This window comes from Gallinula chloropus (genome assembly GCF_964237585.1).
Source record: "Gallinula chloropus genome assembly, chromosome: 17".
Taxonomy (NCBI): Eukaryota; Metazoa; Chordata; class Aves; order Gruiformes; family Rallidae; genus Gallinula; species Gallinula chloropus.
This window is the reverse complement of record NC_140102.1, coordinates 8,540,978-8,554,031: the sequence shown is the minus strand read 5'-3', so window position 1 is coordinate 8,554,031 and position 13,054 is coordinate 8,540,978. Positions and strand designations below refer to the sequence as shown.

The window sequence follows — 13,054 nt, the reverse complement described above, 5'->3', positions numbered from 1 at the left end:
GGAAGTACATCGGCAGCAAACAGAAGCCTTAGGAGGGGGAATGGATGCAAGACGTAAAGTGTTCTTCCGCTTGCAGGGGAACACTCGAAGTGAAGAGCCTGAAACAAAGCCTGGGTAGTGACAGAGAGCAATCCCATACTGAGTACGTAACCAGCAAGTAAGTGCTTAGAGCTAGCAGTTTGGTCTGGGTGGTGAAACACACACACACACACTCCCCTCTCTATCTGTGTGTACATATGCACTTGTTTACACAGAAAGCTAAGAGTCAGCGCTTGTTCTGAGGCTGTTACAAACACCCTGCTCTGAGTGCTTTAGTAAGGCACACTATAGAAATTAATGAGGATTGACAAAAACCTAAAACTTAACTGGTTTGTTTCCACAGAGGCTTTTAACATTAGCAGATATTAATAGCTCTTACACAAAAGCACATCAGCAATAACTCCAGGAAATTTACCAGCAACATACCTTAGTTGGTCTAGTTTGTACTCTACTAGCAGTAGCCAGTGACCCAAGATACAGCTCCTTATTTCCCAGCTGTAGAGAGAGAGGAATGGGGACTAAAAATATTTTTATTGCAATCAAAGCTTTTCCTGTCTCCAGTCTTGCTGTGGTAATGAGTTTCTGTTACAGCAGTCAATAATTTTATTCTTCAGCTTTCCGCAGGAATGACTTGTTTCGACAGCACAGCACTGAGCCTGAAGAACGCTTTTCAAAACTCATGGTGGTTTTCTGTATCAAGCTTAAGGGTTGTAATGTTGCTAGAGAACAGAGTTCTCCAGTGGCAACAGCGCTCTACTTCAAAGAAAAAAACCCCACCTCTCATCACTACACCATGAAGCTGATCAGAACACTACAATCTGCCAAGGCTGTGCTGGTAAACAGGGAGGGATTTAGCCTGAGCCAGGCTCTGCAGGCTGTAGGCTGAGCACAAGGATGAGGGGACTCGGGCTGTGGGCAGGCATGGTCAGGACCATCTCCCCCCCACAGAGCCTGGACTGAAGACTCCAGCTCAGAAAGGTTTGGTGGCCGTTGCACACCGCAGAGGGACCGTTTGGTACAGGAACTGTACCCCCTTCGGTAGGGTCATGATTTGGTACAAACCTAAAAACCTGCACTTAATGCTTTTGCAAGCTTAATAGTGCCTTTTGTAACATATTTTTTTAATCAAATTTTTGTTCTTTTAGAAGTTTTTTAAAAAAAGTGGCATCCACTTACTATGGGCACATACAATACAGTTGTTCTTCTGGGCTACCTGAACAGAACGTATTTTACTGTCTCTTTCTAAGTTTGATTCCTTGGTGCGATCGCTCTCCCCTGGGGGAGTGAATTCCTATTTTAGAAATGGTTCTTAAAAAACAAAGCTTCCTTAGCTCGCTGTTTATAGTCAAAGCCTGTTTGCAATGAGCTGGGCATTAGAAAGAGCTGCTTTACACACTGACTGTCATTCAGTGGTGCCAGGCAACGAGCTGGGGGTTGCAGGGCTGTGTCAGTCATCAAGAGACATTTAACCAAACCAACCTGCTCTTACCACATCCATTACCAACTTTTCCCTGAGGTTTTCCCAGTTTCTTTTTTTGATGCAGCAGCTCCCCCCCCTCATCGCTACTTCTTTTTCTGTTAGGTGCCACCTTCCTACAGTTTTACTTTAAAGGGTTGGGGGCTTTCTGTTGAGGGGGAGGGGGTTGAAAATCGTGGACTTTTAAAAATAATGTAAACGATGGCTTTGACATTCTGGAGTAATTCCCCAGGTGAATAATTGCCTGATGCCCTGTGAAAGTCAAACCTGTGGGGTAAGTTGCTGGGCACACAGCAGCTCTTCTGCAGCCTGGTCCTTTATAAGCTGTCACATGGTGACACCCTTTTGCTAAGAGTTTGTTACAGAGGCAGAAGCCTGACACTAATGCTCTAGTTCTTCCTTTTTACCTTTGTCATGCTTTGCTTTCTTTTTTTAATGTTTAAATGTATATTGCTGGTATCATTCAAGTAGACACCCCCCACACACACACACACACCCTCCACACACAGCACCCCCCACTCCCCAAACCCTTGCCTTTCGCTTCCTCAGTTTGGTTAAGAGAGTTGGGGTATTTTTTTTAACTGTTCTATGATGTGCATTAGTCCAGTTGTACTGGTTCTTAAAAAGTCATTTTTCTAACAATATATTTAACTTCAGATATTTAAAAAAAAAGAAAAAATAAGGCAATTTATGTAGCTCTTGCTCATTCATGATTGTGAGGAAAGTTCTTCCACACTGAGCCTGTGGAGACACTTAAAATCAGATGGGTAGTGCTTGAATTGTGTTTTCTTAGCCAAAAATTCACTTCTAAAGGTGCAAAAGATTAGTTGTGGTTTTTTTAATTAGCTGTCATGTTAAAAATAACAGTTACCCTGCTTTCTATTAAAAAATAAACCAGTAACTAAAAGTGTGACACTGTTCAGTTTATGGGGCACGGGGACAAGTAGCTGGGTCCATGGCAGCACAGTACTGATTTGTCTAGGCCTTACCCCAGCTCAGGCATTGTGTGTGCACACACCCTGACTCCCAACACCACTGAAGAGTTTGAGTCTCCAAGTGTTTTAAGAGACAGGAAGTCCAAATCTTATAAACCTGAAGTTACAGTTTAACTGAAATTCAAGTACACATGTAAGTGACTGCAGTCCCCACTGCTGACACTGTTACTCTGTGCACATGTCCCCTGGCTGCCCACTACACTGGGTTGGATGGGAGGGAACAAAAAAAACCCACAGAATTTTCATCTTACCAGCTCCGGCGCTGCTGTTCCTTGTGGTGGTAGTGACACAGCCCTTGAACTCCCAAAGGCCTGGGACAAGACACTGTGAGTCCCCTCTCTGTGCTGCAGTGCTGGGCTGGCTCCTACCTGATTTCAGATAGCTGGAGTTAACAGGGCAGGGCTACAGAGCCTCCTCAGCAGTCAGAAATGCATGTCACTGAACAGACAGCACTTCAGCCACCCCTTCTACAGGAGACAGTCACACCACTATTCCACTGAAGAGACAAAGACAGACCAGTTATTTTATTCAAAAGTTTTAAAAAGGTGTAGACAAAAACTGATAAATTAGTCTCATTGCATCAATGAGCGATACGGCGCAATGGTTTCCTCTTGCCCTCAACAACTTGCACTACACAACAATCATGTTTCATTGCCCATTAGCCCCAGTTCATTTGAACTCATCCTGCTGTAGCAGTCCTGGCCCAAACAAGCCCTTCACACCCTTGTCTCACTAGGTTGTGTGCCAGGATTGCCTGTGCAATACAGGTCTGACCAAGCAAGGGTAGGGGGCCTGTCAACAGTCTCAATGATAAGGGAACCTGTCAGACAAGTTACAGGTGGTTGTTGTCCTGCAGTACCTGCTCTGTCACAAAGGCACACTACACAGAGTGAAACTGCAACCTTACAGGTATTGCAAACTGTTCCTTCCTCCTACACAGCAACAAGACTGAAAAGGAAGCACCTCCAAGCCCACCTCTCAAAAACAAGCCCTAGTTCTGCGCCATCTGCATTTTTCCTAGCACAAGCCCCGCAGTGTCAGAGCTGTACAGAGCCAGCACTGTGCATTCTGCCTGATGGCTGTACTGCACCCTTGGCCTTGAAAAGCCACCCCACAGGTACTGCATGAGCATTCTGGCATCAGTGGTCTTAAGCAGCAGCTTGTTCCAATGCTGCAGCATCTCTGCCCTGCAGTGTCAGTGCCTTGAACTCAGCAGTCTCACTGCTCTACTCTGAAAGCAAGGTACGACAAATACCGGGGAGAACACGCTCTAAACTGGAAGCACTTTCAGAAGACTGGTGCTTTCCTTCTATCTTACTGCTACAAACTCAACCCTCTTACCACCTACAGGCCATATTTTAAGTTAAAGGCTTTAAGAGACTGCAAAACATTGTTCAGAATATCTTGAAGTACTTCCTGAGGATGGAGGAACACCTGGTAGCAGCAGCAGCAGTTAATTCTAGCACCACAGCTCTGAGGCAAATGCTTTTTTACCCTCTCTGCTTTATGCTTAAAATCTCCAGGCACAGTTTACATGAGCTTCATTTGGGGGCAGAGGGGAACAACGACAACATAAACATACATCCTCAACAGCTTACAAAAACCATCCCTTTGTCCTTCGAGCAGCAAAACACCGTTTGTCACTTCTGCTGGAGCTGAAACAAGCTGGCTCATCTTCAGTTTTGGCTGCAGAGTGATACATGCTGTTTCTTCCAGTTCCCACACCAACTGCTTTCCTGCACAAGAAAAACATCCACAGGCGCAAGCTTTGGTTATAGAAACTCAGAGGGGGTGGAAGAGTCAGTGCTCTGGCGACTGCTGAGCACACAGACATTCAATTGCTTTGTATTCCACAGCTCAGCTTGGAGTTCTGGGGAATACCGGAGGACCGGGCAGCTTCAGGCTTACAAAGATTTATTCTTGTCGGGACTGAGAGGCAGATATGAGTTGTATGAAAGAGGCAAGGGGCTAAAGGACATTTTGAAAACAGCATCACACCCCAACATAACAGATAAAAACCTAGTGGTACTGTAGCTGAATGTACTAGTGCAAAGAGACTAGAGGCAGCTCCGGGACAGCTGTCAGTCTTGCTCACTCAGGTGCGTGTGATCTTATCCGGAGGCATGAAGCCCGTGTCACCCAGCGTTCGAAGCGCCACTCTCCCATTCGGACGTATCACCAGGTGAGTTATGCTGCCGTTGTTGAGAGACATTCGCAGCCAGCCTTCTGGGGGGAACTGCAATGCTCTGCAAGACCAAAAGAAAAACAGCCATTCATCACGTTAACAAGCTGCTCACAGCATCACCTTCTGGTCCAGATGTGGGGCAGGCAGGGTAGGACCATAGCTGCTGACGGCAGCTTGCACACAAACCCTCCCAGTCAGCCTCAGATAAAATAGTTTCCTTGTGCAGCTGATACGAAATCCCAGCGTTGATAACTGGACCAGAGCCAGTGATGCACTTGCATAAGCCAGTCCAGCAGATGGGCATGATTAATGCAGACAGGATTAATTCAAACTGATAGAAGGTAGAAGCTCCAGCATAGTCACGTTAGCTGGGAGCGCTCCAAGCAACCTCCCACTTAACAGGTTCAGGTTGGTCACTGAGCCAACTGCAGCACCACAAAACCCTGCGCAGTTCAGGACAGGCAGAGAAGATGGCTCACCACCCCCACGGCCTCCTCCAGACAGCACAACTCTACCTGTTATTTTAGCCTTACCAAGGTGAGTAGGTATGTAATTGTAGCAAAGAGGAGGTGGTGAGGTAAGATTCGTTCTACTTGCCTATGGAAGAAATTCACCACAACTACTCTCCATCAGCTATATTGTTCTCCAGAAGCAGCAAGAAAGAGTACCTTGTGCAGCATCACAGCTAGTCTCATCTGTTCTAAAATCCCTAACAAAACAGCCTTAGGAGTCAAATCAATTGTAGTAAACAGCTGGAGGAAATACTAAGCCATCTCAAATACCTTTTGTCTCAGATTCTGAGGGTTAACTGGGTTTTTGGCTCTTAGGACAGTCTTTTAGAAAGGCTAAGAAATAACAGCTACAGTCAAGCTAGACTCAAAGACAACACTATATGGATCATAGCATCAGGTAGCCTGGAATGGAAGGCACAGAAGAGAAGTTAAAAAGAGGAGGGAAGAAACAGCAAAGAAAAAAACATATACACGTATTTCAGAAAAAGCCTAGGTAGCAGCAAGGTGATCTTTTTTAGCACAGGAAGGAGTTATTTTATTTCCCTGGTCAATAATTCTAAGTATAGCAATTTTGAAGAGCTCTAAAGCAGTCCACAGAGCAGACCAGCTAGCATTTAACTAGCTCAGCTAAATAAAGCCAACCAAAACCGTTATAGGTATTGATCAGATTAAAGTTTAATCACATCTGTCCTACTCAAGGCAAATTTTCTTACAGACAGTCCTTTGCTGATAGGGAAGAGGAATAAAACAGACTCAGCTGACTGGATACAGACACAGGCAAAGATCCAGAACTGTTTTCTCCTTCACAGAGAACTTCACTGTTAGCAGAAAGATTCAAGCTCCTCACTAGTCCAACACTGAATGCTACTGCAGAAACACACTAACACGCTTGAACAAAAACTTCCATTAGTACAAAATTCCCACAACTTGTAACTTTCAAACTTGTGTCTGCCAGCTGCACATTCATCCTGTGGTGAAGCTGCAGAAGCAGCTGCTCACAATGCAGGCACTGATCTCCAACCACTTCCCATCAGCCAAACATCTCCCAGCCCAGCAGTACCACGCACCAACACCGCCAGTGTAGAACAGAGGCGAAGAACGCGCAGTCCAGCACGCACCTGCACACGATGTAGCGGATCACGTTGGCGTGGCAGACAAAGATCTCGTAGCTGTCGTCTTCTTGCTTCGCATCAGCTCTATGGATGAAGTTTCGAAAAGCAGCCTCAATTCGAGCTCCATCTTCATAATACTGCTAATGGCACAGAGTGTGGAATTAAACACAGAGCAGCACGTGCCACTGTCTGCACTTGCAGACAGGACATGTCTAAATTGTTCTTCTTTACTAATACTTAAGGATTGTTAAGTTACTTAAACTTTCCTGTTACACTTATTGGGGAGGAGAGGAACACGCAATCATCTGAGGTCTGTGATGAAAAGCATCAGCTCAGACACTGCTAGTTATCACTGCAGTCAATATAAAATACATTAAACATACAAAACATGTATATATGAGGGGGAAAAAACCAACTTTAAGCAAAAAGTTACCACAGCTTCTGGTTTCCAGTGAGAGACTGGTGGGTCTGGTTCTATAGGTGCTCCCTCTCTCAGCAGATCAGTACTAATTTTTTTAACTCCTGAAATATTAAATACATGTTCAGAAGGGAGTTGTCACTTCACATGCCACAGCAAACAGCCCTGCAACCCTACGCTCAATACATTTTTCATTTTCTTTCTTCAAGGAAATTTTCCCCTTCATCCTGAAGACTAGAATAGTCTGCACACTTCCTGTGAAGGTGTGTGGATCTCTCCAACACAACTGTTTCATCACCAAATTAAGGTTATTCCAACTGAGAACAGCCAGACCAACCTGGCACAGCAAGCTGAGGCTTCCTGGTCTGCTGCACTTCAAAAAAGCGCATTTGCAAGGATGTCAGTTAATGCCTACTGCTAATTAAGGCAAATTAATGTTTATATGACACTTCTGGCATTTAATATTTATACTGATACACTCTTTCTCTGTGGAAGAAAAGATGCTTTAGTTGGGGGGGAGTGTTTGTTTTAGGGTTGGGAGGGTGTTCAGTGCTTTTTGTTTTGTTGGGGTTTTTAGAAGCTGCACATTTAAGGAAACACACAGAATGGTTAAGAGAACTGACTTTCAGCTTGTCATACCTGGTTATCTGCTGAGACATCAGACAGAACTACTACAGATAAATATCTTTAGATCCTGGTATGTCTGAACAGCAGGAAAAAAAACCACAGAAACTAAAACAAACACCACCCTCCCCCAAAATACCCTAACAGAGCCACCTGAACCCCTGTGGCAACAAAACTGCCACCTACCACATTAAAAAAACAACCCTATACCTCTGTGAGTGTGCCACATCCTCCCCTGCAGACAGGGCAGGGCAGCACACAAGGGCCTGTTAACTAGCCTGGCATCACTACAAGAACTGGGGTTTAGGGTCCCTTGATTCCTTCTCGCCTGCTCCCTGAGACCAAGGACTGAGCCAATCCTGGTGACTCGTCGGCTTTGCAGAGCTCTCTGACATGGCAGCCCATACAGCAGCCAGTCTCTCAGAGGGGCAGGTAGCTCTAGTGTTTGTAAACATTAACTGGAAACCAGCAGACTGAGGGTTGCTGGTTTCTCTACAGACATATTCACTGGGACTGGAAGTTGGCTACATAACATAACCCTGAAGACAAGCTTAGAATTCTACTGGAAGCAGTTTCAAGGATCAGAAGAAAATGACAAATTAAGGGAAGCCACTTACCTGGGAGATGTTTGCTTATAATTTCAGTTGTTTCAGTTGCTCTAGTCATGGAGGAGTGGATAATCTGATCAAATTTTAATCCCAAACTCGCCAGCCTCTGTCCAGTCAGTTCAGCCTGCTCTCGACCTTAAAAACAATTCATTGCATAAATCAGGGACATTCATTTAAGCACCTCACTCAAAGTGCTAATCAATCTGTCCAGTAGACATAAAAGGTCTCCATCAATGTCAGGTTTTTTGCTTCCAAGGAGTAACTGGGAGACATTTTTACCAGAGTCACTACTTATTCAGACCAAACTTATTGTCTGGGTGATTTCAAGTCACATTTCCCTTGGCAGGAAAAATTATTTTAAAAAAGATAATCAGCAAACCAACTACATAAACAAGCAAACCAAGTTACTCAGAGACTTCCACTAAAGTATTCCATGTCCCTGCCAGCCCCATCCCAAGGGAGCCACCTCCAGTAAAAGACCAGGCAGACAGCTTGGCTCAGCACTATGTTTGGGGAGCGCAGAGAGGAGACTCTGGCAAACTGACCAGCTCAGAGCTGGCAGTGCATGTTTCATACAGTAAATGCATTTTTCACCTTTGTAACCTGTTCCTCTTGGAACAGTTTAGAGCCACAGCACTCGGGTATCTTGGGGAAGGCTTTGGTGCATCTTTCAGGTAGCTAGGTGAAAACACACCAGACAGTTTAAATCACCCAAGGCACAGGATGAGACAGGATTAAGATTATACTTTGTTACCACGTTAAGGTAACACCTTAGTCCCAAATTAGCATTTCACTCTTTTGCACACCTATTATTAAGACTTGGCTGGATCTAAGTGTTTAGATACTAGACATTTGGCAACAGACCTCAAGCAGCACCACACAAGAGTAATTCTTCTCCCCTCAAAACAGGGTTGGCATACATATAATCAAGCAAGCAACCACTGCTTTATAAATACACCATTAAAATAACACTAATTAACATCCGAGTCCTAGTCACAGTACCAATTAAGATTAACATACCAGAAATCACCCTCACATCACGCAGTATTCCCAGAAACAGCACTTTGCAGAGAAAGTGAGATGTATTTAATTGGAAACACTCCAACAAAAAGGGAAGTTGGGGTGGGTTTTTTAAATATAAATCAGCAAATTAACTAACAGAAACACAAGCTGCCTTTTAAGAGAAATCTTTCCCTAAATTGTCATGGAGCTAAATTTAAAAGCCTTAACCACAGGGAATTATGTCAGCTAGCATGAAAATTTGCTCAAGCGACCTTAAGTGAACTTTTCAACTCTGTAAAGCACGTTTTTCATGTTTGGATTTAGAGCATCAAAACCAGGGGGAAAAAACAGCCCACTTTATTCCTGACGCGTTTCTGTCACAAAGGATGCAGAAAGTGGACTAAGGTTTGGCAGCAGGACCCAGAACAGAGGTGAGTTAGTGACCTGGACTCATCAGGACAGCAGCATGTGAAAGACAACCTTCTCACAACACAAAATACAGTGCTTCTGGTAATACCTACCAAGTGGGGTCAGAGTCCTGTCTTTATCAGCCCGGCCATCCACATTGTACTGAGAATGGCGGATGAGGAATATGTGCCTGGTGGCTTTTGCTTTGCAGTGATCTAAGCGCGAAGCGAGTTCTTCTTCCCCGGTCTCTTCGTTTTTCTTTTTGAGGTTGATAAGAGCCAGTGGTTCACGCCTAAACAAACACATTTAAAACACCACTTTTAGACAGGGGATACTACAAGGCAGAGGAATTTTACAGGTGGGTAGTCTTGCCTTAGTTCTAGATACAGCTGAACTACTGAAATTGACTGTTTAGCCATTTGTACCTCAAAACTGACCCAAACCATTGTGTGAGAGCTATAAATAAAAGCCTGATTAAAAAAAGCAAAAGTTAATGTCTTAGGTTGAGAGGCACAACTGACACAGATAAATTTGCTGTTTAGTAACAGCCACCTTTCAATTAATTATTGGGGGGGGGGGGGGGGGGGGGGGGGACGGGGACGGACCAGCCAACGCAACAGAAAGAAGTTAAATCCTACTGCAAACAGATGGCATACACTGAAACATATGAGAGCTACAGTCTGTCTGGACAAGAAGATTATAAATGCTAGGTCTTCATATCTGAATTCCTGTGGATGCAATAGTTCTTGGGATTTTCAGTCACAGGTACAATAGAAGGGTTTCCCTACAGAAAAACCAAATCCAAACCTGAGCATGAATGATACCCAGGATAAGGAGCGCTGAGGGATCACACACACACACACACACAGTATCCTAGAAGGACTCCAACTCTGCACTGCACAGTGAGAACTATTTTGTGATTTAAACCAGGCCACAGCAGGTCTCTCCAGGAACACTTTCTTTTTCAGCCTGGAGCATGTTTTTCATCCTTTCATCTTTTTCATCACTCACTCTACCCTCCCGACACTTGAATCTTTCTTCCAGTTTGTCACAGAATTCCCAGAATTGTAGGGGTTGGAAGGGACCTCAAGAAAACATCCAGTCTCCCTTTCTGCAGGCCAGAACCTGCACATCACCCAGACACCTAGTCAAGTTCCTCAAGAGCACGCAGGGCACAAAGGATATCTCCTCCTCCCTCCCCAGTATTGCAGATTCTGTACAAACTATATCACTAGAAAGATATTTCAGGAAAATAGGGAAAATGCCTGAAAAAATCAAGCAGGTAGTGATTAATTCATCCTGTAGCAGAAACACATAACAAGAAACACCTGAGAGTCCCGCCCTCTCTCCCCAGCAGCCCTGAAGCTACTCGATGCCAACATGTGCTCTGAAAAGCAACAGATGCTGTAACAAGTGATAAGATAACCAAGCTTAACAGTATTTTAAGCATCAGCTAGTTTTAGAAAATTTGAGCAGGAGTACTTTAATATTACTAAGACTTCATTTAAGTAGGTTTTTTAGGCCACTGAAACTCCATTTTCCGAGTACCCTTGTAAAAACATTACTCAACACGGCCAGAACTTTGCTAAAAAAGAACAGCCATGCCAGGGACCATCCTTAAGCCTAATTATAATGGAAGTATCACTTCATCCACAACAGCACCCTTTTCAGCTTTCTTCCAGAAAGCCCTGCACGTCACTGAAACATCTGTTGGCCTGAGAAATATTTCAACTCTCGTAACCTTTGAAATCCAGATATTTCTACTTTTATTTCTAATAAAACTGCTTGCAAGAACCACTCAGAAAATATAGGAAGGTACCTGAAACCCAGAAATTTAGATGATTCAAAAGTTTTCCTTTCCCTCCCACACCAAGCTTTCCAGTTAACAGAAACTTAATTAGCACAGATTTCAGATGAAGCATTTTACACGAGTGAAACTAGTCTTATGCAAGAACTGAGCTGTACAATTCCTGTGCAGGTGGCACAGGCCAATATAACATCCTAGGTGTAGCAAGGGATCAGATCAATGGGAAGCTTGAAAACAAAAATACCTGCACTCTTGTTTCAAACTGAAAAAGCCATCAGTCGTTAAGGATACTGTACTATCCTGTTATTTGCTCAAGACTTCATTCCTCGCCCTTGCCCCCAAAGTGGTCAGATGCTTCACACAGTTATAAGCTGCTTCACAATTTTACACTCTAAGGAGGTTTTTTCTCCAAAATAATGAAAGAAATTAAAACCAATAAAAATTAAGGCTTCAACCAAGTCGAGCCAAAGCCACAGCACACCACCAAGCAGCAGAGAGCTGAAACTGGTCTGTGGTAGCGTATCCGCATAGCACACTCCCACTGTTTGCACACTGAGGAACACACAGTGCACTACCCTTAACTGCTATGACGTGCAGTCCAGCAATGTCTGCTCAAGGAACTGTAACAGCTGCATCAGTCAGGGTGCAATCTCTGCCTCCTGAGCTGGTTAGAAAGTTTAAGCAAGCCTGAAAGAACTTCTGGATCCCTGAGGGGAAGGAGCCATTTAGCAGAACCAGGAAGGCCGGCAGCTTTGGTACCTCCCTCAATACGAGAGCTTTACTTTCATAATCAGGGGTACACGGATCTATTTAAGTGGATATTTGATTCTGCAACATCTCAAACATCAGACCAGGGCGCATTATACAATAAAAATCTGCTGGTACTTAAGTTTGGATTTACTGCGATTAAAGCGGGGCCGGACACCGCTCTGCCGGGGGAGGTAAAGCCACCGGACGGGAGCGGCACGATACAAAGCTCAGGAGAGAAACTCGCACGTTCTGACTAAGGGGGTGGGGAAAAAAGCCCCCGTGGCTGACACGAGCAAGGCTCAAAGCCGCGTTCTCTTTACAAGGGTTTCCCCACGGCCGACCCAAGCCGAGCCCCGGCAGAGGGTGCAGACGTTTCACCCCCCGGCGCTGTCAGGCGCGGCCGGGACGGGGCACGGCCGGGTGAAAAAGCGCGGGCACGCCTCGCGCACAGCGCTCGCGCTTGCCACGAGCCGGAGGCTCCGCGGCCTCACCGGACCCTCCGCGCTCTCACCGGACCGCGCGTTGCATTGCGGGGGGTGCACACCCCGACGGATGGGAGTCCGGGCTGTCTGGGAGCACGGGGAGGGCTTTCGGAGCACCCCCCACCCCAAGTACTGAGGGCTCCGGGCGCCAGGGATTTCCAGGGATATCCAAGAATTTCAGCCGCGTTCTGCTCTGAACACCTGAAACTTCGCTCGGTCGGAGCCCTGCGGCCCCTGACCGCGGGAACACCGGCTCCGCCGCGCAGGGACGGCTCCCGCCGGGCCCCTCACCGCAGCCGCCACTCGGGAAGGGAATCCCCGCCCCGGCGGGGGAGGGAGACCCCGCCGCCGCAGACGCGCCGCACCCACCTGTCCCAGTTGCTATCCCAGTAGCCGCCGGTACCGGCGGGTCTCTCTATCCAGCCAGCAGCCGGTGGGCAGGAGGCGGTGGCGGCCGGCGGCAGCAGCAGCAAACCTGGCGGCGCCGCCGCGGAAGCGGGGGGAACGGCGGCGGAACCCCCCGGCCGCGGCTCGCTTTCGCGGGCCGGCTGCTTGCCCACCACAACGGCGGAGAAGAGCGCGGAGCCGCCGGCCAGCCCGCAGGCGGCCAGCGCCAAGGCGCGGCGGAACGACAT

General features: G+C 46.2%; 1 protein-coding gene across 2 annotated transcripts; it reads right to left on the bottom strand.

Annotated features, from left to right (window-relative positions):
• Positions 1-3,014: 3,014 nt before the first annotated feature.
• PGAM5 (PGAM family member 5, mitochondrial serine/threonine protein phosphatase) lies at positions 3,015-13,054 on the bottom strand (the record flags this gene model as incomplete). Of its 2 annotated transcripts, none has more annotated exons than XM_084272285.1 (6): positions 3,015-4,757; positions 6,327-6,460; positions 6,754-6,842; positions 7,980-8,105; positions 9,494-9,672; positions 12,789-13,054. In XM_084272285.1, the coding sequence occupies 6 exons, from the start codon at positions 13,052-13,054 to the stop codon at positions 4,607-4,609; spliced, it is 945 nt and encodes a 314-aa protein (XP_084128411.1). In that variant the 3' UTR covers positions 3,015-4,606. The 2 variants fall into 2 exon arrangements, with proteins under 2 accessions (XP_084128411.1, XP_084128412.1); XM_084272286.1 differs by having other exon boundaries at positions 6,327-6,457.